The 23,742-nt window shown below is 43.6% G+C and overlaps 1 protein-coding gene across 1 annotated transcript in view; it reads left to right on the top strand.

Moving 5' to 3' along the window:
- The window catches only part of LOC119170684 (soluble guanylate cyclase 88E), a 433,074-nt gene that overhangs the window by 379,834 nt on the left and 29,498 nt on the right, over positions 1–23,742 (top strand). The window contains exons 8-10 of the mRNA XM_037421913.2: positions 8,304–8,388; positions 14,877–15,006; positions 19,123–19,269. Of these exons, the coding sequence (XP_037277810.2) occupies positions 8,304–8,388; positions 14,877–15,006; positions 19,123–19,269 (362 nt within the window). The remainder of the gene's footprint in view (positions 1–8,303; positions 8,389–14,876; positions 15,007–19,122; positions 19,270–23,742) is intronic.

Consider the following 23,742-nt stretch of genomic DNA (forward strand, 5'->3'; position numbering starts at 1 on the left):
CTGCTTTCCGTCAAGCATACACGGGCACAACTTTAAACCGATTATTTCACAACAACGCTTCAACATTGTTTTTCCAATGAAGCTGTAACAAGAACAGGCACGTTCAAGATTAGGCTTCTTTTCTGCTCACGTAATTTTGGCCGATTACCTGAAGCTGCATTATAACTTCAGTGAGAAAGGGAAGTTTTATTGTTCACTCATCTTGCGCCTTCACAAACGAAACATATTAAACAAGGAAAGACAATGTATACATTTTACAAATGAGCACCAAAATCCAATTTATCACTGTGTATCCTCATGTTGTAAGTTAAAGTAAACTTAAAATGGATCAAGTTACGCAAATTTCAGAGGGTACCACGTATTCATGCGTACTAGAGTAGGCACATGCCTAATACGGAACAAGTGAAAATTACAGCTGTCCCTCCCTTACTCTGAGAAAATGTGCGTTTCATCGTCGAAAAAAAGCCTCTTCGCCGTGTGTTTTCAGCTGCTCATCGAGGCAAATCAACACAATCAGCCGTATTTTTTGGAGTGCGAGATGTGTTTAGGAAAAGTGTTTAACGATTTAGAGTACTTCATACTCTATTGTGGGAAAGCAGAAAGCCGTCCCAATAAAAGGTACGGGCACTCTACGAGGCTTGTCAACGGTTAACTAAGTATCGTTACGATACAAAACTACTTTATTACGCGGCATGTCAACCGCCAGAAACTCACTAGTGGTGGGTGGACTACTTGATAGTGCAATGGATTTTCTCGAAGCACAGCAAACTTTTGTCTTCATTTGCTGAAGTTGATTTATATTTGCATAAACTACTTTATTTTGTGCGGAGCATACTCCATAGTGCGGAGGACAAGAAGAAGCCAAAGAAGTAGGACGTGGTTTCTTGTCGTTTGCGTTGCATTTCTCATCACACACTTTCTCATGAACTACGTCATTCTGTTTTCAAAAAATAATCTTACTGCTTCCGTAAAGCTGACTGCTATGTTCCTTCCATTAGGAATGTTTTTTTTATTGTCATACAACAAAGGCAAGGATTACAGCAAATATATATATATATATAAGAGAAGAAGTCTGTACTTAAGGGCTCATTTTTCGTGTTTTACACAATAATAATGTGATCTAACAGACAATGAAGGAGGAGGAAGCAACAAAAAGGGAGAAGGCAGGGAGGTTAACCAGAAAGTCATCTGGTTGGCTACCCTACACTGGGGGATAAAGGAAGGGGACAAGAAAGACGAGAAAGAGGGAAGAGAGGTAAAAAAGTGGGTGGGGGAGAGACTGACAGTAATTTCACTGCAGCGTGTTGAACTCTACCGCATGTCAGAGGCGTTCACACAAGCCTGTCTTTCTCAGGAAACGCAGCAGGGCTTTCACTGCCTTGTGGGCTGTCGAGGCATGTGTACGTTGCTGTAATAGCACCTGCACAGAAAGGGGCCGATCATCCAGTCGCCGCATTGCGTTGGCAAGTACTTGTCTCTCTGAGGCGAATCGAGGACAATGACACAGCAGGTGTTCGATATTTTTCGTCGGTGCAGCAAACATCGCACGCCGCGCTGTCAGTAATTCTGATTAACGTGGTATAAGCTTTCGTGAAAACAACTCCCAGCCAAAGGCGATAGAGAAGTGAAGCTACACGTCGATGTAGGCCGGGTGGAGGCCGGAGTTGTAGTGAAGGGTCGAGCTCGTGCAGTCGTGTACGTCGTATGCTTGGTGTGTTCCACTCAGTCAGTGTGAGACTGCGGGCCAGTTGACGAATCTGCCTCGCCGCATCCGCTCTTGAAAGCGGTATCGGAACGCTGTTCGCTTCTTTATGTGACGTGCGAGCAGCATGATCTGCAGAATCATTGCCGCCTATACCACTATGCCCAGGTAACCACTGAAAGACGATGTCATGGCCTTTTTGTATTAACAAGTGGTGAAGTTTCACGGTTTGGTAGGTCAACTGGTCGTGGCATCCGCGTCGGAGAACTGATATCAGGCACTGTAACGCTGGTTTTGAGTCAGAAAACACAGCCCATTTACCCGGTCTTTCTTCTGAATTGATGTGTTCCAGTGTATTGCGCAGAGCCTCGAGTTCTGCCGTCGTAGAACTTGTCACATGTGAAGTCTTAAAACACCGAGTTACCCCTTGTGATGGTATAACCACTGCTCCACCTGAACTAGACGGCGTAGTAGAGCCATCCGTGTAAATGTGCACGTGGTTACTGTAGTTTTCTTCCAGTAGGAATAGACTCAGTTGTTTCAGGGCATGTGTCGGTAAGTCCAATTTTCTCCTCATTCCTGGAATCATTAAGTGAACTCGCGGCCGGCTCAAGCTCCAAGGAGGAAGCAGTGGCTTTGATGCAGGTGCGTATGTCTCAGCAAACGATGAACGATGCTTGGAGACAATAGTGCCGTATGTCGTGCGGGGCCTTTCAGCAGCTAGGCTCGCCAGGTGGTTAGAAGGGGTCCTGGCATAATGCCTGAGGTGCATGCGCATTGTCTCGGTAATAATATGCGTATTTATCGAGTGATCTTGAGCGATGGCAATGGTTTCAGCCGTTGAAGCACTGCGGGGTACTCCACTCCAAGGCATATCTTAAGTGCTTGGGCTTGAATGCTCTGAATTGCGCGCAAGTTGGTCTTGCCAGTGTTAGACATTGCAGGTAAGCTGTACCGTAAGAATCCGATAAACAGCACTCTGTACAGTTGTAGCATGGATGGTATGGGCACTCCCCAATTCTTTCCTGCAAGGAATTTGAACATGTGGCATGTTGCGATCAGCCGCTTCTTCACATAGTTCACGTGTGGAGTCCACGACAGGTTTCTATCTATTATGACTCCCAAGAACCTGTGGCTTCTGCTGAACGATATGTATTCTTCATTAATCGATATACTGTAAGCAGACATTGGTTTCCGCGTGAACGCTACCACTGCACATTTTCCACAGGACACCTCGAGGCCTTGTTTACGAAGATAGCATGACGCCGTTGTAGCAGCCTTCTGAAGGCGGGCGCGAAGCTGAGCCCTTGTCACAACTGATGTCCAAATGCAGATGTCATCAGCATAGACAGAAAGTTCTACAGTGCTAGGTAGCTGCTCGACTAGACCAATGAGAGTTAGGTTGAAAAGGGTAGGGCTTATCACTCCTCCCTGAGGAACTCCTCGGCTGCTGTAATAATCAGGTGTTGGGCCATTCGCTGTCATCACGTAAAAGGATCTCAGCTGTAAGTAGCTGTACACCCACATATATATCTTGCCAACAAGACCTACTGTTTCCAAAGCACTAAGGATGGCTTCATGGGTGACATTGTCGTAAGCCCCCTTAACGTCTAGAAACAGGGCGGCGCACAGTCTCTTACAGGCTTACTGGTGTTTAACATATGTCACCAGATCAACAACGTTGTCGATTGACGAATGGCCGCGCCTGAATCCGGTCATGGATACTGGATAGATTTCGTAGTGCTCTAAATACCACTCCATTCGTGTTAGAATCATTCGTTCCATCGTTTTTCCCACACAAGTGCGATAGGACGGTATGACGCAATATCCAAAGGAGATTTACCAGCCTTTAGAAGTGGAATGAGGCGACTTGACTTCCATGCCTGGGGAACAGTACCAGTCTGCCAGGAGTCGTTGTATAGGCGTAAGAGTGCCTTCCGAGCTTCGTCTCCAAGATTACAAAGGGCACGATAGGTAATGCCGTCAGGACAGGGTGCTGAAGAACGTCTGCACAGAGCCAGTGCCGCCTCTAGCTCATCCATAGAAAACTGGCATTCCATACGGGGATCACGTGAGGGCGGTGGGTTGTCAAAAGTTCCCGTTCTTGATACTGTGAAATTTGAATCACCGGCAATTCTTCTACAGAAAGATTCTGCGACGTCAATCTCTCTGCATCGAAGGTGAAGTGCCAGAGATGTAAACGGGTGCCGCTGACCCAAGGTTGTGCTAAGACCCCGGACAGTTCGCCATATCAGTGATAGGGGCTTTCGTGGATCCAACGACTCGCGAAAGGATGTCCAACGTCGCCTAGCCAGTTTATCCATGTGCCGCTGCATTTTCTTTTGAATGCGTCTAGCCAGCCTCAAATCATCCATGCACTTTGTCCGTCGGTACCTTCGTTCTGCACGACGGCTTATTGCGCGAAGTTTCTCAAGCTCGATGTCAAAATCGGTGCGCTTGTGGCTAGTCAAATGTGTATGCGTGGTATTCTGCAGGACATCCTTTATCGAGTCCTCTAGGTTATATGATGAGCTGTCGGTACAGCAGTCTTCCATTAACATTTTGAATTTCGGCCAATCGGTGTACTTGAGGCCTCTTGAGGACTTGGAGCTGGTGAAACCTTCTATACACAGGTAAGTTGGTATATGGTCGCTGCCCCGCGTCTCCAGATCCGAAAACCAGTGCACTTTCCTGGTAAGGGAGCGAGAAACCAATGTAAGGTCCAGGCAGCTGCTATAGGCTGATACGCGTAAATATGTAGGGCTTCCATTGTTACAAACGCAGAGTTCGTACTCAGAGGCTAAGGACACCAATTTTCTTCCTCTAGAGTTGTCCCTGGAGCTTCCCCATAGAAAATGGTGGGCATTGAAGTCGCCAGTGATCACCCATGGCCTTGGAGTCGATGTCAGAATACCGCGTAAGCGCTCGCAGTCAAGGCGGCTTGATGGAGATAAGTAAGCTCCGATAATCGTGAAAGCAACCTTATCATTCTTCACAGTAAGGCGTGAAAGCAACTTTATCCTTCTTCACAGTAAGGCACACATACTGATTCCCTTCATCAGGCGAGACTCCGTGGTGAACATAAGTGAGGTTATGGCGCATAAATACAATAACTTTGCTGCAGGTTCTGTGAGTGGAGGACATAAAGCACTCATATCCTGACAGCTTGATTGAAGCACACAGGTTGGGTTCACAAATCACGATTATGGGGAAGCGGTTCACAAATACAAATTGTCTAAAGTCAGACATGCGTGACTTCAGTCCTCTGGCGTTCCACTGGAACACAGATGCATTCTTGACTTCCGCTCGAAACGACGGTGCCTCGCTGGCCATGGTTTTACTTTAGAGCTGCAAGCACCGGACTCAGGGTGTCCAGCACATGCAGTGCGGTCTGCGCAGCAGAAGTCTTCATATTACTCAGTAGGACACGCATGGTACTCATCAGCGATTGCAGCAAGCTTATCACTTGATCTTCATTCATCGCATCACTGGTTTGAGGGGTCGTCGAGGGCGGCGGGATTTGATGCAGCTCCGAAGTAGGTTGATGTCGTGGAGGAGAGGGCCACTGTTCGGAAGGCGCGACTGCTGTCCCTTTCTTCTGTTTGGCAGTATCCGTCTTCAGTGAGCTCGGTGTTTGTGGGTCAGCCTCTTTGATAGAGGATGACATTTCTTTATCGGTAGAGGCGTTTTTCCGTGATGGTCTTCGCCCACGACGCCGTCGTCGGCGTAGTGTAGCGGCAGCTTCCCTGTGCGTTGAATTGTCCCACACCATACGCCTGAGTACCGCGTGCTCGTTTCGCACCCGCGGGCAATCTTTGGATGAGGCCTCATGAGCGCCGTGGCAGTTTGGGCATCGTAGTATAGTGGCACTGCAGGTGTCTTTTGAGTGAGACTCAGCGCAACGCGGACACACAACTTTGTTCTCACAGGCACCTTTTACGTGTCCCATCTTGAAGCACTTGTAGCATTGCAGTGGCTTCGGTATGTAAGGACGCACTGAGTGGCGAACATGGCCAACTTTGACATACGAGGGAAGGCTGTCTCCCTCGAACACAAGCCTCAAGCAGCGTGAGTTGCCGAGTCTGGTAATGTGCGTAATGCGGGTGCCTTCAGTCGCTGGCTTTATTAGTATTGGCAGGTCATTAGCTGAGATGGAAAGATCCACATCATAAATGACGCCTACAGTGCCATTACAACTTGTAGCGACCATTGGCCGAACTTTCACGTAGCCGATTTCTGTTATGTGCCGAAGGCTTTGCAGTGCGCTACGGTGCATAACGTCTACAGCAAGGACATTCGTTCGTGCATTGATCCTCACGTCTTTGATCGCATTCGGCGCGGTTTCCTCGAGAAGCACAGAAAGAACTTGCCTGTTGAGGAGTCGCAAGTTAGATGCAGGGTCTTCGGGCATAAACAGCATGGTGTGCGGCCACCGCTGTGGTGCAGTCTTAACGGTGGAAACACTTGCCGACGATGCCGTCCGCAGCAGTCTTCGTTTTGTAGATCGATTCATGACGACCGTGAAGTCATCATCCGATGACTCAAAGCCGTCCGAATACAAATCGGTTGCCTCACTGTCGGTGTCGCTCGACGCGTTGCTACGCTTCCTGGACGACGAAGTCTGGCGCGACGGTTGCACGCCTGGAACATTCTCAGGTGTGTCCTGAAGCATCACCGCAAAGGAGGGAGCGGCAGCTCCCAGGATTTCCCGGAAAACAAATTGAAAACACTGAGACACGGGCACAAGCGTTCTGTGAGAGAATCACTTCGTCGTCGTCCCTCCTAACAGACAATAATGCTAAGGAGAGTATAGGGGAAGGTATTAGAACGAGTCGTAATGTGAGGATGAAGAAACGTGGGTGAAAAGATAACTTGCCATGGGCAGGATCCAAACCTGCGACCTTCGAATGACGCGTTCGATGCTCTACCACTGAGATACCACGGCAGCCATCCCCCCAGCCACTTTATTGGGTTTATATGTGAATTTGAGCGTGGGAGAGTCAGTCAGCGCCACCAATAGCCATGGCGGCGAGTGTGGCACACCCTTTTCAGCCTGTTTGGCGTCACGTAGCACGTGAACTTATTACGAGTGCGCAGCTGACCAATAGTCCCTCGTATACAACCTAAAGGCACCAAGTCTGCCAGTACGAGACCCTCGTGCCCATGGCAAGTTATCTTTTCACCCACTTTTCTTCATCTTTACATTAAGATTTGTTCTAATACCTTCCCCTATACTTTCCTTGGCATTATTGTCTGTTAGATCTCATTATTATTGTGTGAAACACGAAAAACAAGCCCTTAAGTATACACTTAGTCCCTTATTTTCATTATATATATATATATATATATATATATATATATAAGATTTAACAAACAATAATGCCAAGGAAAGTATAGGGGAAGTTATTAAGCCAATTGTAACGTAAATGTGAAGATAGAAAAGTGGGTGAAAAGATATCTTGCTGTGGGCAGGATCCGAACCTCCGACCTAAAAATAACGCGATTGTGTCTGAAGACGAAGATCGAGCCCTTAAGTATACACATTTTTCTCATATATATATGTATATATATATATATATATGTATATATATATATATATATATATATATATATATATATATATATATATATATATATATATATATATATATATAGTTTTAAGAGAATATTCTTGACTGACTGGTTTAAGTATATAAAAGGAGGTCACAGTGCACAGTGAAAAACATAAATAATATTTATTCTGAGCTTTTGGCCGGTGACCAGCCTTTATCAAAGATGTTATTCATACATTGAGTTCGAGTTTAAAATCGAACTGAATGTACGAATCACATCCTTGATGACGGCCGGTCCCCGGCCGAAAGCTCAGCATATTTTTTATGCTTTGCACTGTGACTTCTGTCACACACACACACACACACATACGCGCATATATATATATATATATATATATATATATATTCGAATATTTGATGACAGAAAGTTCCTTGCCCTTTGCTGTGGCGGCCCTTACACTGTTATCGTAGTCATTAGCGTAAAGGCCACAGTAGAGGGCGTTGGTAGTTTCCATCATCTGATGTCCTTTAACGTGAACCTGCATCACACAGTACAATGGTCTTCAGAATTTAGCCTCCATCAAAATGCGATCGCGGCAGCTACGATCAAACCGCCTTTCTCCCCTTTCAAGTCAGCGAACGAGTTTCGTAGCGAGAATACTACCGAGATGGACAAGTTCAGATATAAATCTTGGTAATTTTCTACATGACCCAACGGTATAAAATTCGTCGGTATAGTACTTCAAGCGACTGCTTAAAGCGTCGTCCAACGGTCAAGTCTTACTTGCAACGCCTTTCTGTATTACAATAATTGTTTTATCTTCCTCTTTTTTTATTTCGAATGAGCGAAAATAATTCAGTGCACCAGGGAAAATCGGTGTGCTTGGTGTAGCTGCTTTTGCTTGAATGGGTGACGTACTGCCCATAAAATGGCCTATTTTATATGAATGGATGAACACTGCACTCATGGCATTACACAATGTTGCAGTGAGCTCTGCTTCGCCATCCCTTATGCAGGTTTTAACACTACATTTTGTATTTTTTTGCAGATTACGAGGATGCACTGTTGCACCTAAAAGGACAGATGATGTACATGGACGAGTGGAAAAGCATGGTGTACTTAGCAACGCCAGTGTGAGTAGCAATAAAATTTATGGTTTGAGAGAAAACCGGGACTTCTGAGTTTCGATTTTACGCTAGAGGAAAACTCAGTACAAAGCAAATATCCTTATGCTTTTTTTCAACGGAATTTTACAGTACCAGACAAACATTAATTCATTACTTTCGACATTAAATTATGGTGGAACAGTCATACAGCACTTCGTACCACCCCGTAAACTATATAAATTATGTAAACCATTTTCCGCCATATGGAGAATTCCTGCACGAGAGCTTCTTTGCGCTGCTGTTTTTCGCCAACTTTGTGAGTTTTCTTACTCGTATTCGTTGTCTTACTGCTAAGATACAGCCATTAATTTTGTGGGGCTTCAGGCGCCACGTCTCTAAGGCACGGAAACCTTATCTGACGGGTGGCGGCCATTCTTCCCAGTGCCCATCGGAAGAGGATGCGAACACTAAGAGAATCCCGTGTTTCGCGTACCTGAGAAGTGCAGTGACGGCCCCTCGACGACACCCAACGCCAACGATGAGGGTGTTACTCCGAAAAAAGCAAAAAATGATAATCAAGAATATCGCAGTGATGCAACATTCGTCGATTCCGTTGAAATGAACTGTGATATGAAAGCAGAAAAGCTTTTCACAACGGTCACGTACAACAAAGCCCGACCAGCGGGGATACCCATAATTTTCAAGCTGACGGACCCTAGTGCCTCATTCTGGAAAGTCAATCAAAACAAACTGGCCAGAGAAGTGGTATCTGCTGCTAAAAAGAAAGTGCAGTAATTCCGTGTCAACAGAGATGGCAACTTCTACGTGAATGTCACTACAGTTACTGCCTTCTCCAGACTTCTTCAATTAACACGTGGTGCTGGTCTTGAAATGGCACCGTAATACTGCAGTCGTACGTGAAAAACCTACGAAAGATTCGACAAGTACCTATACAATACATGGGAAGATCAACTACTTGAATATTTAAGAGACAGCGGTGTAATCTCAGTGAATAAACAGACTAAATGGCTCCGTCGTGAAGATTGTTCAGCAGAGCCACATTTACTCCGCAGTGTCATTCTTGAGTTCTCCCTCAACAAGCCATTGCTGCCTCGTGTTATCCTAGGATTCACAAGTCCTCTGGGTGAAGAGTACTTACAGCCCGCTACACGATGTTACAAGTGTTAACGATGTGAGCATGTTGCCCAATAACGTCATGAACAACGTCGCAGCAAACTCTGCACCAGAGCACATGATTACGAAAACTGTACATCGAGGAATCATCTCAAACGTGCCAATTGCAAAAGAGACCACGTATCGTCGTATGCTGGTTGTCCGAAACTTCAGGCGGCTACTCAACTTAAGTGGCAAGAAATTTTGCTTGGAAGAACTCTAAAAAAAGGATCACCTTGTCCGAATACTGAAACGGTGCATTCACTCCCTATGAGTTCAAAATAACGGAAGAGTACATCACCGTTATCGTATGCGACAGTAACCAAGCGTGCTTCAGCTCAGAAAAACAGAAGTACATCCAAAACTGGCCGTAGAGGACGATCACCAAACGTTCAAAGACAGACAAGTGGCAGCAGGACACCGAAACCGTCAGACACTCAGGATAACCACGCGTCTACAGCTTTCACCTAATCGAAGCACAAGAGAAACGTGCACCGAAAACAAGTGATATCGATATGGTTATGTCGGTGTTCTTCCTTGCTTTGAAGGAAATCCTGCGTGTGTTTCCACAGACTAATCCCCTTGCAGAGGTGAGCGCCGTCCTTTCTTTAGAAGCGATAGCAGGACAACAAAAAATGTTTTATAGCAAAATGGCTCTACAAATAGACAACGGTTTCAGCAATCCAGCTGTGTTTCAGTGGAATGCTAATGTCCTTAAGTCCAAAAGCGCGGATTTTAGGAAGCTGATTGCTCAGTATATCTTCCCCGTTTTGTATCTAAATGAAACGAACGTTGGCCCTGATTTTAAGATTTCTAATTATGTTACATATCCATCAATAAGAAATCCAGGTTTGAGCAGAACACTGTTATGCGTATGGCGTGACATATCCTCTTTTCTTTTGTACTCGTCGGACTCGGACGTGCCAGAATTTTTAGGGTGCAATATTCAAATCCAGAAACTTACCATCACCGTAATTTGTCTTTATTTGTAGCCATCGACACGCATCTACGCATCATTCTTGGTTCATTTATTGGGTAAAGTCCGAGGACCTGCCTTCATCTGTGGAGATTTAATGCGCACAATCCCACGTGGGGCAGTACTCATACCAATTCCCGTGGGAGAACACTTGAAAAGCAAGTGATGAATGTGGTTTTGTTGTACTGAATGATGGATCAGTAACGTTTTTAAGATGTTGTAATTATGCCAGCTGTCTAGATTTGGCTTTAGCCTTTCCTGACATCGCACGAGATATGAACTGGTGTGCAGTCCTAGAAACACGAGGGAGTCACCATTACCCAGGTCTCATGCAACACCCAAGAATGCAAGTGCAGAAGACAACATTAACCTCAAAACTAACTCACTGGAAACTATTTGTTACCATACTGGACGTGACTTGGTGGGAGGTAATGAATTAGATACATTTATGTCCTGCAATAAAAGCAGTTACTCCCGTGCGACAATGTTTGCAGCCGTTCCAGCAGACCACTCTAGTGTAGATGCAGACTATGAGCGCCTAGGAGCAATTAGAAGACGAGAACACCGTCGCTATTGCCGCAATGGGAGGCTAGACGATTATTAGGAGAGTCAGGCCACACAAGTTCAATCTAACTGACACATGCAAAAATTAGGTCGGAAAAAACGGCGTGGTTTCTGAAATTCATCGACCCATTTTATCCCCTACCGAAAATCTGGCAAACAATCACTGCTTTAAACAATTCAGTATGCAAGCGAAAGCCATTCAGAACATTGGCCATACACCTTGCTTTATCAGAACGTGATGTTGGTAATAAGTTTTGCACAACTCTGACTGGAACTGGGCAATCGGTTGACAACACTACTGCACTGCCCAATTCTGAAGAGGCGCAAATCCAAGATGTAAACGCTTTATCTTATGCTCAACTGGATAACACGTATTCTCTGCTAGAGTTGCGTACTGCTCTATCAATAACCCACATAAGAACGGCAATGGGTCTGGACAAGCTGTCGTAGATAAAAAAAGCGAAAGATTGATGCGACCAGCTGAGGAGGGACCTGAGCGATGTGTTCTGAAAAATCTAGGCCCTAATGGCCTGCCAGTTCTTCTACGGATAAATAACGACATGTGGACGAAGGCGTACGTTTCACTGTGTTAGAAGGTCGCGAGAATCGTCCCACTACTAAAGCTCGGTAAATCACCGCTTTCGCTTGACTCATCTCGACCAGTCAGCCTCACTAGCTGTGTATTTAAAGTCACAGAAAATATGATTGACAGAAGGTTACAGTGATGGATTATAGCTAACAACTCTCTTCCAGAACAGATGTCTGGCTTCAGACGACGGCGATACACTAAGAATTGCATTTTTAACCTCGTTACGTTTGTAGAACATGAGACGAGCTGTAGAAACATGGCTATTGCAGCATTCATAGATATAAGAAAGGTGTTCGACTCTGTGAGCAACCTTTTTGTGCTGTACGGGCTTACCTCACAAGGGGTTCATTGTCGCTTCCTTCAATGGATAACGAACTTCCTGCGTTACAGACAAATATGTAGACATTTCTACCAATAACAGAGACAGCGATCGCTTCAACATGAGCAGAGGCGTACCCCAAGGAAGCGTTCTAAGTTCGCTTCTTTTCCATCATCAATGGCAGGTCTTTCGGGAGTGCTGCGCGAAGCCTTGAACATATTCATGTATGCGGACGACATATGCATATGGACGCCCCAAATATCAGTGGAAGGGATCAAATAAGGTCTTCAGCAAGGACTAAACGCAATTAGTGACTAGCTCAAAGAGCTAGGCAGTGGGATTTCTCACGTCTAATTGGTAGTTCTGCAGTTCACAAGAAAGACAGTAAAAGACCTCAAACTTTTTGTGGACGGCGAGAGAATCGAAATTGCACGAAAGCATCACTTCCTTGGTGTGACATTAGACAGCCAACTCAAATGGAGTCAGTATATTGCTGATCTAGAAAATCAAATGAACTATGCCATAAATGTTATACGTCGCATAGCGGGCACAAAATGGGGCGGTACATCGGCGTCTCTACTCCACGTCCATTGTGCAGTAATCCGACAGAAAATTGCCTACTCCATGCCAGTTTCCACAACATCGCTCAGACGTCTCTACACCGACTTCAGCTGTTACAAGCACGAAGCTTACGCATATGTTGGGGGGCTCCACAGGGAACATCAAGTTCTCTGACAATGGCAGAGGCAAGAGAACCCAACTTCATAGTAATTAGAAATGTGAAGACATGTCGGTACCTCTTTTGACTAGTCGCCATCGCCAAAGAAACAGTGACATCATCATTTATAATTCAGGAATTGAGCGAAGAATATGCATGTAGGTTAGGTTATCTCTCCTCTTCAACAACCTTGGCGCTCATAGCGATTTCGATAGCCGTAAGCTTTATAAAACTGTCAAGGACACCAAGAAAATTGGTGGTAACAACAGACTCTCAGGCGGCACTCGCATGTGTGGAAATTGCCACTTCGAGACACATTGATGTGCGCATAGTATACGCTATACTAAAAGAGCTTTCAGAAGCTACGAAGTCGAGTCATCGAGTGGCATTTCAGTGGGTTCCCATTCACTGCGGAATCAAGGGAAATGAAATGGCAGATGAGTTGGCGAAAATCGCTCATCATTCTACGCAAACGTGCTTCATTTCTGTATCCCAATATGATGTAAATAGAATTTTAAGAAGAACAAAACATGAATTATGCTTGTCTACCTAGTTCAAACACAAAACAATGCAATCGGTCCTCTATGCTGCTGATTCTAATTTGAATGCCAATTAGACCATGACCTCCCAAGGCGTATCGACACACTCATATAATCGCCTAAGACTCGGAACTGCTTACACAAAGCACTTCCTACTTCGTATTCAGCGTTCAACATCGTCAGAATGTTCATGTGGCCATGACGACGAAGACATCTATCACCTCTTGCTAGACTGTTCGAAACACGACACACACCGAAGGCGTCTCGAACAGGAACTCCATCAGGTAGATCCCGAGTGGCCATTTGCATTGAATAACATACTAGGCCAATGACCATCTAAAACAAATGGCAAAGCAATGACGGTGCTACAACACTTTTTCGAAGAAATGAAGAATTGTGACCACCACTACTGAATGGACTATAGATAAAAGTGAGCGTGGCGACTACATGCTTGTTCAGACCCTAAGAGAACTTTTCCTCTCACCTATGTAGGACTGTATATATGGTATTTGCTTTTTTTCTTCACTTGTAACGTTCAAGTAGAAAGGCGTAGTGGTCGCCAAGTAACGGTGACAAAAACTCCTTCGTTTATTTTCTCTTCCAAAAAAAAAAACAAGTGTATTTTTCGTCGCAACATTCATATAGCTTTCCGGACATGTTGAAGACGCAGTAAGATAGGTTAGCCCGACATTTTTCTTCTCGATAGGTAGATATTGAAAAAAACATTAAAAAAAAGCAGGGTGTAGCTATTCGTTTCGGAACAGCAACATTTTACAGTCTCAGCTACTGAACCGGGGGGTAGAGGTATCTGGGTTCACAACTTAATCATGACAAGAAAAAGGGATTATTTCGTCAGCGACATAAATTTAAAATAATGCAAATAAACTATGGTCGAATGAATGCCATCTGTTATATTTAGAGCTGTTGACGTGAAAAACCTAAAAATGCTCTTGATAATCATGTTAGCGCTAAAGAATGCACATATCTAAGTGAAAAATTTAAACCTAAGAAAGAAGTACTCTCAGAACAAGAAACATACGTGAATATAATGTTTTATTTGAGTTAAAAAGAGCATGATCAGTGCAAGTTAAGCAGCAATATGAGAATCAATCGGCCCTCAGAAAAATCCGTCAATGCTGGGCACACGCAGTTTTCGCAAACGTACGCTTGATATCCAACAGGTCGTACTCATTGTGACAACAAAGCGAATGAATACGTAGGCTTTGTACCTGACATCTTATATGCAGCGGTGGTCGTAGAGGGGCAGAAAAGGAACATTTCTACTCAAGGCAGCGTACACTACAAATGACAATGCATCTTATATGATGTAGTTAAATATCGCGAAAATGTCTTCGATTAACTGCACGGCATGTCAAATTTTTCTCTGAATGGACCCCTGAACGCATACGAGGTAAGCGCGATGTCCTGCTGGCTATGGCACCTAAAATGGAATAATTGTTAGTTTTCAGGACCGCCTAAGCAGCAGACCTAGGGATTATAGAGATGTGCCCTGCATTCGGGAAACACAAGCAAGTGCAATATTGTAGCATAGATGAGATCTACGTCCAAGACACCACAAGTCACTTCATTTTGTCCGTGCAAGATATTAGTCAGCTATTAATTATGATTCAACGCAGCATGCGTGACCTGGATACAATGGTGCTTACGGGACTCTACATCAACGACCTCAGCATGCACGACTTCAGCCGGGACATGGTGCTCGCGGGACAGCAGCAATCCGCTGAACTGAAGCTCGCACTAGACCAGGTCAGCATAAATTTCATCTGCTCTTTCAAACTCAACAAGAATAAGGAATACAGAGAATAAGTACAGTTTATTTGCTACATAAAATCATATGCAATTTGCCCCATTGTACACGAAGGTTAGAGCAGAATAGTGTAGGAATGTTTTATAGACACTGGAACCACGTGAAATAACCGGTGACTAACATGCTCTTTTGAACACATCAGACAAAAAATGGTCGATTTCCCTGAGTAAAAAAGGAACCTAAAGACGGCGAGCAAAAATACTGTGCACATTTTCGCTGCCCGGGACTTCCAGCTTCTCTTACGGAACATGCACAAAAAGAAAATGAGACAGACAATGCGTGTGTGGAACTTCTTTACTTGCCACGTGATGATAACGAAGACAAAAGCCGAGACGTCAGTTAGGAAACTATTTGTCGCCCATTCTTTCCTCATGGAAATTGAAAGTAAAACAACAAGCTACACGTGCTGTTCACTGACTGCGGTAATGACAGTCGTCAGCCGTGAGTGACCTGATCATCCGCGGAAGTTGTTTTCTTTTATAAATCAGAGTGATCAAACTTTCGAGAGTTATCACTGGTGATTGCATAAAATTACGAGTAAAGTTGACTAGTACCACGCTTCACGTTTTCTTTTCACAACAATATGAAATATAGCGGAGCTTCAGAAACATTTGCGCATCGCGTACATCTTGTGATGCTAAATGTTTTTTGTGGGTGAAGCCCATTCATTCAGAGAATACAAGGGTGCGTTACAATATGTAGGTGCCGGCTTACTTGTTTTGGATCAACGCCTAGATAGAATGTTGTAGAAAAGCCGCAGTAACACCAGAAGTACTCAGGGCGCGTAGCCAGTCCTCTCATCACAGAATAGGTTTAGGATGCTGCGGAAGCAGGTAAACTAACTTATACTGCTGAGGTGGAAAAAACCACCACACCCGTATTGTACGCGAGACACAGTAACTGCGAAAGCTGAAAAAAAAACAACCTTTCTAGAGCCTTTTTAAACGCTCTTGGGGCAAGTACTAGACGCACGCTTGCATGATACCGACACTTGCATGGTACGCTATGAATGATCATAATTTTTCTGTAGAAGGAAAGCTTCATTCATCAATCTTATGAGGAACTATATGCACTTTGTTGATGCTGCAGCTGAAGATAATGAGGAACTATGCCAAAGGCTTTTTATTATGCTTGAGCATTCGCCGATTCATTCGTTATGAAATTCGCATTGTGTGACACCTGGCTTTCACTTTACTGTTTTAAAACGCATAGTGGCAACTGCTAACAAGACTCCATATGCGATATGCAACATGCATATTATCAGTTTGCAACAGAGATTCGAACACCGCGGTACCTCAGGAGCAGAAGGTTGAGTTGCCCTGCATAAGCTCCGGTTTTGAACCTCATGCTATCGGGCGGAATTTTTCACTTATATCGTTTTTTTTATTACGCGTGGTACGGGCTGCCGACACCAGCGGCAGCAGCGGAATTAACGGCACCGAAATCGGCTGTTGTTGTGGCCTCATAACAGCTGCCACTGAAAAAAAAATACAAGCACTGCAGGAGACGTACAGAAATGAGACGCACACAGAAATCATGCGGAATGAAGGCTCTTGAGAAGGAGAACAAAATAATGTGGGAAATGGAAGAGCAGTATCCTTGGCCTCGCAAAGGCTGATGATTTGTGCTTACTTCAATTTACCTTGTGTACAACGGGAGTGAACTTCAGTGACATATACTGCCACTAAACAACAGCGCTTCGCAAAAGACATTCAGCATATTAGTTTCAGAAATATTGATTGAGAGGAGATAATTAGGGCCTTAAATGTCGTATTAGGTAATAATCATTTTCGTGAAATATTTAAAAAAATGTCTTGTGCCTGGCGCAGCTTTAACCCAATTAAAAGGGGCCCTGCAACACTTAATTAGGTAGCCATGGAATGCATTCACTAAAGGAGCTTATTGCCTCACCAATCCTCTGCCGCAATAATTTTTAGACCACGTCTAGCACGAGCCGAATTACATAAATGTGTCACACGCTGCAGTTGCACTGTCTTCTCTTGTCCCGACGAAAGTGCTAAAAGCTAAGCGCGGTCCTCCCCACTCAGCACGGGAAATGAAAGTAAGTCAGGCGCGGCTCGTGACCTCCCGTACTTTATATATATATTTAGGGTTCTCTTCGAATCCAATTTAGTTGGTTTTAGTGACACTGAACGATACTACGTCTTATTTTTTGAACATTCATAACTCATAACTTTTACACAACTAAAATTGTTTTGACGAAACTTGTCAGTCTCCTTACACGCACTTGCTGTGTAAGAAGTACTGTGGACCTAGAATTCACTTAAGTAGGCTGAGATGGCTGTGTGTTTATAGCATATATAAATAATGAAAATCCTATAACGCGTGCATGGCAGTTGAAGATGCTTCGTTAGTGCGCGCAATAAACCAATAGAAACGAATTGATGTAAAGAGGGACACGAGTGCGTGAATATTCAACAGCTGTGCAGAATGGTCTGTCGTATAAACGAGCATGTGAAGGAATATAAAAGAAAAAAATACTAGGTATGTTGGTAAATATTCTTCTTAAGAACGAGTTAATCCTGGATTTCTTACGCAATCATACCATGACCAGATCATGGTCGACTCGTTGATACAGTGGTTGACTCGTTGATACTATTACCAGCCACAACGCATATGACGCAAAATATTTTTATTTTGTTTCGCATTCTCCCTCGTTAGTATCGAATCTGGTTCCACAATGGCCAAAGCTTCAACGAGCACTTGTTATTTCGTGCTAATTGAGTGCTGGTGCGTAAAAGCGTGTTGGTCCAATAATAAAAAAGGACAGCATTTTATTATACTTAAGATATGATATCCACGTTTTATCGGTTGTAATAACTGTGTACTTAACGTGAAGTTCAGCTGAATTAGTGTGAACACATATAAGAAATAAATTGTGTATGTAATTTGAGTGTAAACATTCTTTTCGAAAATATGTGTATTAAATGACGTCTAGAATTGCTAAAACTACAAATAGAGAAGCACTTACAATGCTATTCATCATACAAGCCTGCCTCACCTTTGCTGTATAAGCCAAATGTCATGGGCAAACGAGCTTTGTGGTTGCATGTGTTTTTTCCTTGCCATTATTTGTATATTTTTGGTTAGCGAACTTGTTGCAGTAGGAAGGTAATCTCGTAAGGCTCAATAAAATTTTGAAATATTGGTAACAGCTTCGTTATGATTGCGAAAAATGAAGTCTGAAATAAATACATTATATTGTATCCTAATATAATGCGTTGATGACATTATACGTCATTCTATTTTCTTAGTAGCATGGTAGTTTCATTGGGTGTACGGGCGCATCTTGGACGGAATGTTTTTTTTTGTATTGCTCTTTTTAGTCGTCTATGCTCCCAAATTTTTTTATTATTTTGCACCATGTACATTGGTTGCTGCCTAATTGCGCTTACGTAGTATATTTGCTAAAGCTTTTGGTGTCTGTGAAAAATGAAAGCAATAAAGATATATCCACTAGGCTGATTTTTTCGCGTCACTTTCATGTCAATCTTGTGCCATAGTTTATGACCCGTTTCAACTTATGCTGGCGTAATAGAAGAAGGCCGTTTATTTTTTTTGGTGGGTTGGTGCTCAGGCACCAACCCACCTGGTGCTCAGGCTCTACGCCTGAGCACCAGCCGTTTGACGTGACAGTACAGTTCGTTTCAGTTAGTACAAATTTGTTCCGAATTATCGAAACTGCCTCCACTCGCACATTTCACCACTTGGGATACAAACAAGTATCCCGAAAGCACAATACAAAGAGGTGAAGGCTATCGCTTTTATATAAAGAATCCTACGACGAAAAAATTTGAAAAATGTCTCTTGCATCAGGTTGGCAAAATTTCTCGCTTTTTTATTTAATATTACTTAACTTTCAACGTCATATTTCAAACATCATAACATGTATTCAGTACCACCGTGGGCAGCACTCACTTTTGAGAAATTATACGCCGAGAATGCCAACTGGTCTTTTAGTCTCTCAAGAAAGTGCAGGGTGATTCCCTTGCTGGGGTGCACTTGACATGAATATTTGTTTGCTTTCCTCGCAGGAGCTCCAGAAAAGCCGTCAATTAGAGGAATCCATGCGCAAGTTGGACGTCGAAATGAAACGAACCGACGAGCTGCTCTACCAAATGATCCCAAAAACGGTAGCCGACCAGCTGCGAAGTGGAGAGACGTCTGTGAACACGTGCCAGGTATTCAAAGTTTTTACAGTCTTTTCTTGGCTCTACAGTTGCACACAAACCTCTTCAAGAGCAGACGCATTGCTTGACGAAGTGTTCGACATGAGGAGCCCGTCATGACGTGGTTATATTTTTGTGATCTTCGTTCACTTATTTTCCTTCTCCCAGGGAAGCGTGGCAAGCACGACCCTGCTCTAAAAGAACATGAACCGAGAGGAGCGGTGCCGTGACGACCGAAAAGCGTGATTGCCATCAAAATTTTGCAGTCGTAATTTTCCTCATGTGTACATTCATGCATTTCTGTTTTAGGCATTGTCATAAGGCTTTTATTCCACTACAATGAACTATCTCAACAAAGCCGTCATCGAACGTGTCGTCTGTTTGTTTTGGGTTGTGAATCCGCAGATATGATGCAAGTGTCCTACTTTTTATATAAGAGTATTGTGAAGTCTCGCAGCGAATATTTCAGTAGAAACAATGTTGTAAAGGCAAATGTCCGTATCCACGACGTTTGTCCACCAACTGGACCAAGAAATATTGACTTCATTTTTGCATCTACTTTTTTTACTAGTACCGTCCTCAGAACGCAATAACCCAACAGAACCGCATGAAAAGGGAGCTAGAATCAAAAGAGGCACCTCATCTCTCTTCTGCGACACTTTAGAGTCTTCTCTGTTCAATAAGTTGTGAACCGACTGGCCGAGCAAGAATTGTAACCAACAAAAGCAAGGGGTAAAGCGAGTAACGCTGTGGTCAAACTTAGTTTCGTGCAGTATGTAAATTTTGGCTCAAAACAGCCTGTTTAGCCAAGGCTTCAGAACACTCTTATTATTTTATTTACAAAAACACAAGGGCTCTTGTAGTGTTCGTACTGTATTCTGGTTACATCCGATGCTTTTCAATAAACTTCGGACACTGATACCAGTGAAAGTACATCAAACTGCTGAGTACAAAGCGTGAAAAAAAATATAGAAACCTACTGCCACGATAATAGTAATTACGGCATGTGTGCGATCAATAGTTACTCGTTGTGAGGATCAATGGAGATCGCGGCTCGCCTTTAGAAACAGCTGAGCTGACGTAAAGGGTATTCAAGAACTTTAATTGGTAGCTTATTCAGCACAATTTACTTTTGTTGACGCCCCTTCTGTTGCTGTCACAGAAATTTTAACCAAGGTATTTCAGCTCGTGTATTCACAAAGATAAATTATTAAGGCGAAAGCCTTATATTGCTTCGTAGTTGAAAATTTGGGGTCATTATTTCCCAAAATGCATTTGGCTGTAAAAGTTTATTTCAGTGGAATCTTTCAGCAAATCACTTTGCAGGACATATTATTAGCGGAATCGGGCTACTTATGGAAAAACACTTTGGAAAGAAATGTCTTGTCAACTGGGCCTCATGCTTCTTACAGAGTCAAAAACACGAACAGTACAAAACGTCTCGTGAAGTACAACTCATAACTAAAAATTCGATTTAATTGCTGTAAAAACATTCAAATGTTGTACAAATTGGAATTAAGAATAAGTCAGTCAAGCTTAAAATGAATCAATGGTAGCTCTATAAGTGCATTCAGACGAGTCAGCAATAAATAGACGTGCACTCGACCAGACGAGTCCAAGGAGATTCAAGTCAATTGAGGATGCCTCGTGAAGTGTTGACTTTTGCCTGTGATGCCTTTAGTGTTAGTGAAAGGGAACACGTGATTCTTTCATTATGCATCGGGTCAGTTTATCAAATTCTCCAAGCGTATGAATAGCAGTAAGTTCCGTGTACACCGCAAAGTACAGCTGCGTGTTTAAAAGGTAATTTTTTGAACATTTTATTCGCAAAATCTGAGAAGGCCGACCAAAAATAGATAATTCAATAAAATTACCTTAGGAGTTGGTATTCGTTAGTGCCACGGGATTTGGTTATGGTTTCAGCAGGCGGCCACGCCAAAACGGTGCACCTTGGCACTGAACTGCCAAGGTATCGAGCAGAAACTGCTAACTTCATCAGAAATTTGAGAAAAAGAAATCGCAGCTATTAGGAACTTTTCTTCCGAAGTAACGTCTACCAACTCTATGGTCGGGAACCGGTAGTGAAAACACCACCATACACCCCCCCCCCCCTCCTCTCTTTAAGTACGCCACTTTGATGGCGCGATGACGTACTTGTGGTGACCCCGTCCCTGACCGGCGCTGAGGTGCTTCGTCTGAAGTGGCTGCGCGCAGCGGAAGAACACTGGCTGACGCACGGGAGCTTTTAAAGCCCGCAAATTTGCGCACCTTCGCCGCTCTCTCGAAGTGACTGGGCCAGACACGTGGCGCTTTGAGTGTGCGACCTTGCTCAGAGATTTCAATTTCCCGGCCAAGTCCACGCGAGCAATCTTGCATATGAAGACTGCCCGACACACTGTCGACTGAACACGCTCGGTTATGGGTATTTCTTATAGCGCCCTTCCGCTCTAATTTCGGATGCGATGCCTCCTAAGCCGGCTTAGCTCACTGAGTGGCAGAAGCATGATGATGGGCGTGCCATTCGTTTGGCATATATTGCAGTCGTTTGTGTCTTTTTTTTTCTTCACTCCAGCACGCTCAGGTTAGGGCTACTCGTTTAATCGTAATAAGCAGTGTAGTGATGAATGCATTTGATGTGAAATATGGCTTCTTTTACAGTGACAGCTGCATTGCTGTCAGGTTCTGGTATTCGTTATAAGTTATACGCTGTGGCATGTGTTGAGTGGTGAATATGCTGTGACATACTTGTACGTTCATCATTTCTGTATATAACTATACAAGTGCAGCTGAGAGGTGCAGTGATAACCTATTTGTATAATAATGTTAGCTACAGCGCTTCTCGTAATATATATGAACTGCCTTGAGATTCTTTCAAGCTTGGTTTTGCATAACGTGTTCATGCAATTTGTGATTGAGAAACTTAATAATTATTAATGTGGCGCCCATTCCACGCATCTCAGAACGAGTAAAAGACTAGCAGCTCACGTTTAGAAATGCATACCTCTGTCTCCCGTTCATTTGTTATGCACTTGATTCTTTTACCACTTCAGAGTTGCTATAATGCACGAAAAAATCGTATAACGTCGTTATTGTCAAATGTTTTTAGAAATTCAGAATAAACGCTAATTAGAGGTTATGCACGAAACTGATATAAAATCCCACAAAGCCCACGTTAAAGTCATAAAGCATGAGTAAGCGACTAAAAGTTAGTTCAGGATCATATAGGTAAATCAAACGAACAAAGTATATTTGTTCTAATGGAATAAACGGAGAAATATGAACAAAAACGTAGCCGTTTACGCGAGGTGCGTGCTTAGAAGTCTGGATAAGCCAGCATTTTACTCACTGACTCTGCGGGATATAGTATCAAAAGAAACACTCCCTCTATGTTAGGCCATCGTAGCCTTAGCTTAATACTCTGTCGGTTTCATCCGTGCTGTGTTTAACTATCGTAGTTAGTAACTTCAATAAAAACTCAACTAAAGCCAATGAAACCAGGCTTCCCACTGACCTAAATGTGATAAATTTTGGTCAGTTATCCCCATGGCGTGCCCGGCATTTAGTGCGCATTGAGAACATTGCACCACGCTGTTGCTGATGCGCTTCTGGCACGCACTTAGGAGGCTGGCTCCTCACAAAGCTGGTGCACTATATACACAAGTTGCACAACCACAACAGTCTAAGGAGTAATGAACGAAGCGACTTACAGAAAGCTTCTCTGAAAAAAAAGAGACATTATGCATCTTTTGGGGGAAGACGCATGCATTCTATACGTAGAAAAAAGCTGTGTATAGAATTCTTCCCGAGACTTGGTCGAACATCTGTTGAATGAAAAGAGAAGCGGTCATGAATAAATGAAATAAATGAAAAATACATTGATTCACTCACTGCGTGCACGAGCAGCGTTGAGTGCTTTAGGTTTGGCTGGCGTATGGTAATCAGATACAGCATTTTACATTCTGTTGGGTCACGACATGTGGCGTGTGGAAAGAAAGGTTTTATGGTAAGGAATGCTTTGAAGGACGTTTTGGTAGCAACTGAATAATATTGAGTGTGCGAAAAAGATCGAGAATACTTCCTTTCATATTTTGCCAGTGACTTACGCTCTGCTAAGAATGACTGTATGCGCAATCAGTCAAAGTGTCGTAAGAAAATTTTCTTGCTCAATAGAAGTTTCTTTATAGCAAATATTTCCAAGAGCTGTATCGGGGAGACACACTATATAAATTCTCTCTTGCCTCGAGTGACCATTATATGTGCATAAGAAGCACTGTTGCCGCAAAATACAGCAGTCAGGTTACATGCCGAGGTCGCAGTCATTCACATCATGCAACGCTATCGCCTATATAAAGGCTACCCGCGGTGCATCGAGCTCTTGGGAACCAAGGGCCGGATAGAAGCGCGCAGAAAGAGGCGCTTCAGTTTGAGCTTTGTTAGGGTAATTCCACCCAATCGCTACATAACCAACCCGTCCATGCGCTTTGA

This window comes from Rhipicephalus microplus, chromosome 2 (assembly GCF_043290135.1).
Source record: "Rhipicephalus microplus isolate Deutch F79 chromosome 2, USDA_Rmic, whole genome shotgun sequence".
In the NCBI taxonomy this organism is placed as follows: Eukaryota; Metazoa; Arthropoda; class Arachnida; order Ixodida; family Ixodidae; genus Rhipicephalus; species Rhipicephalus microplus.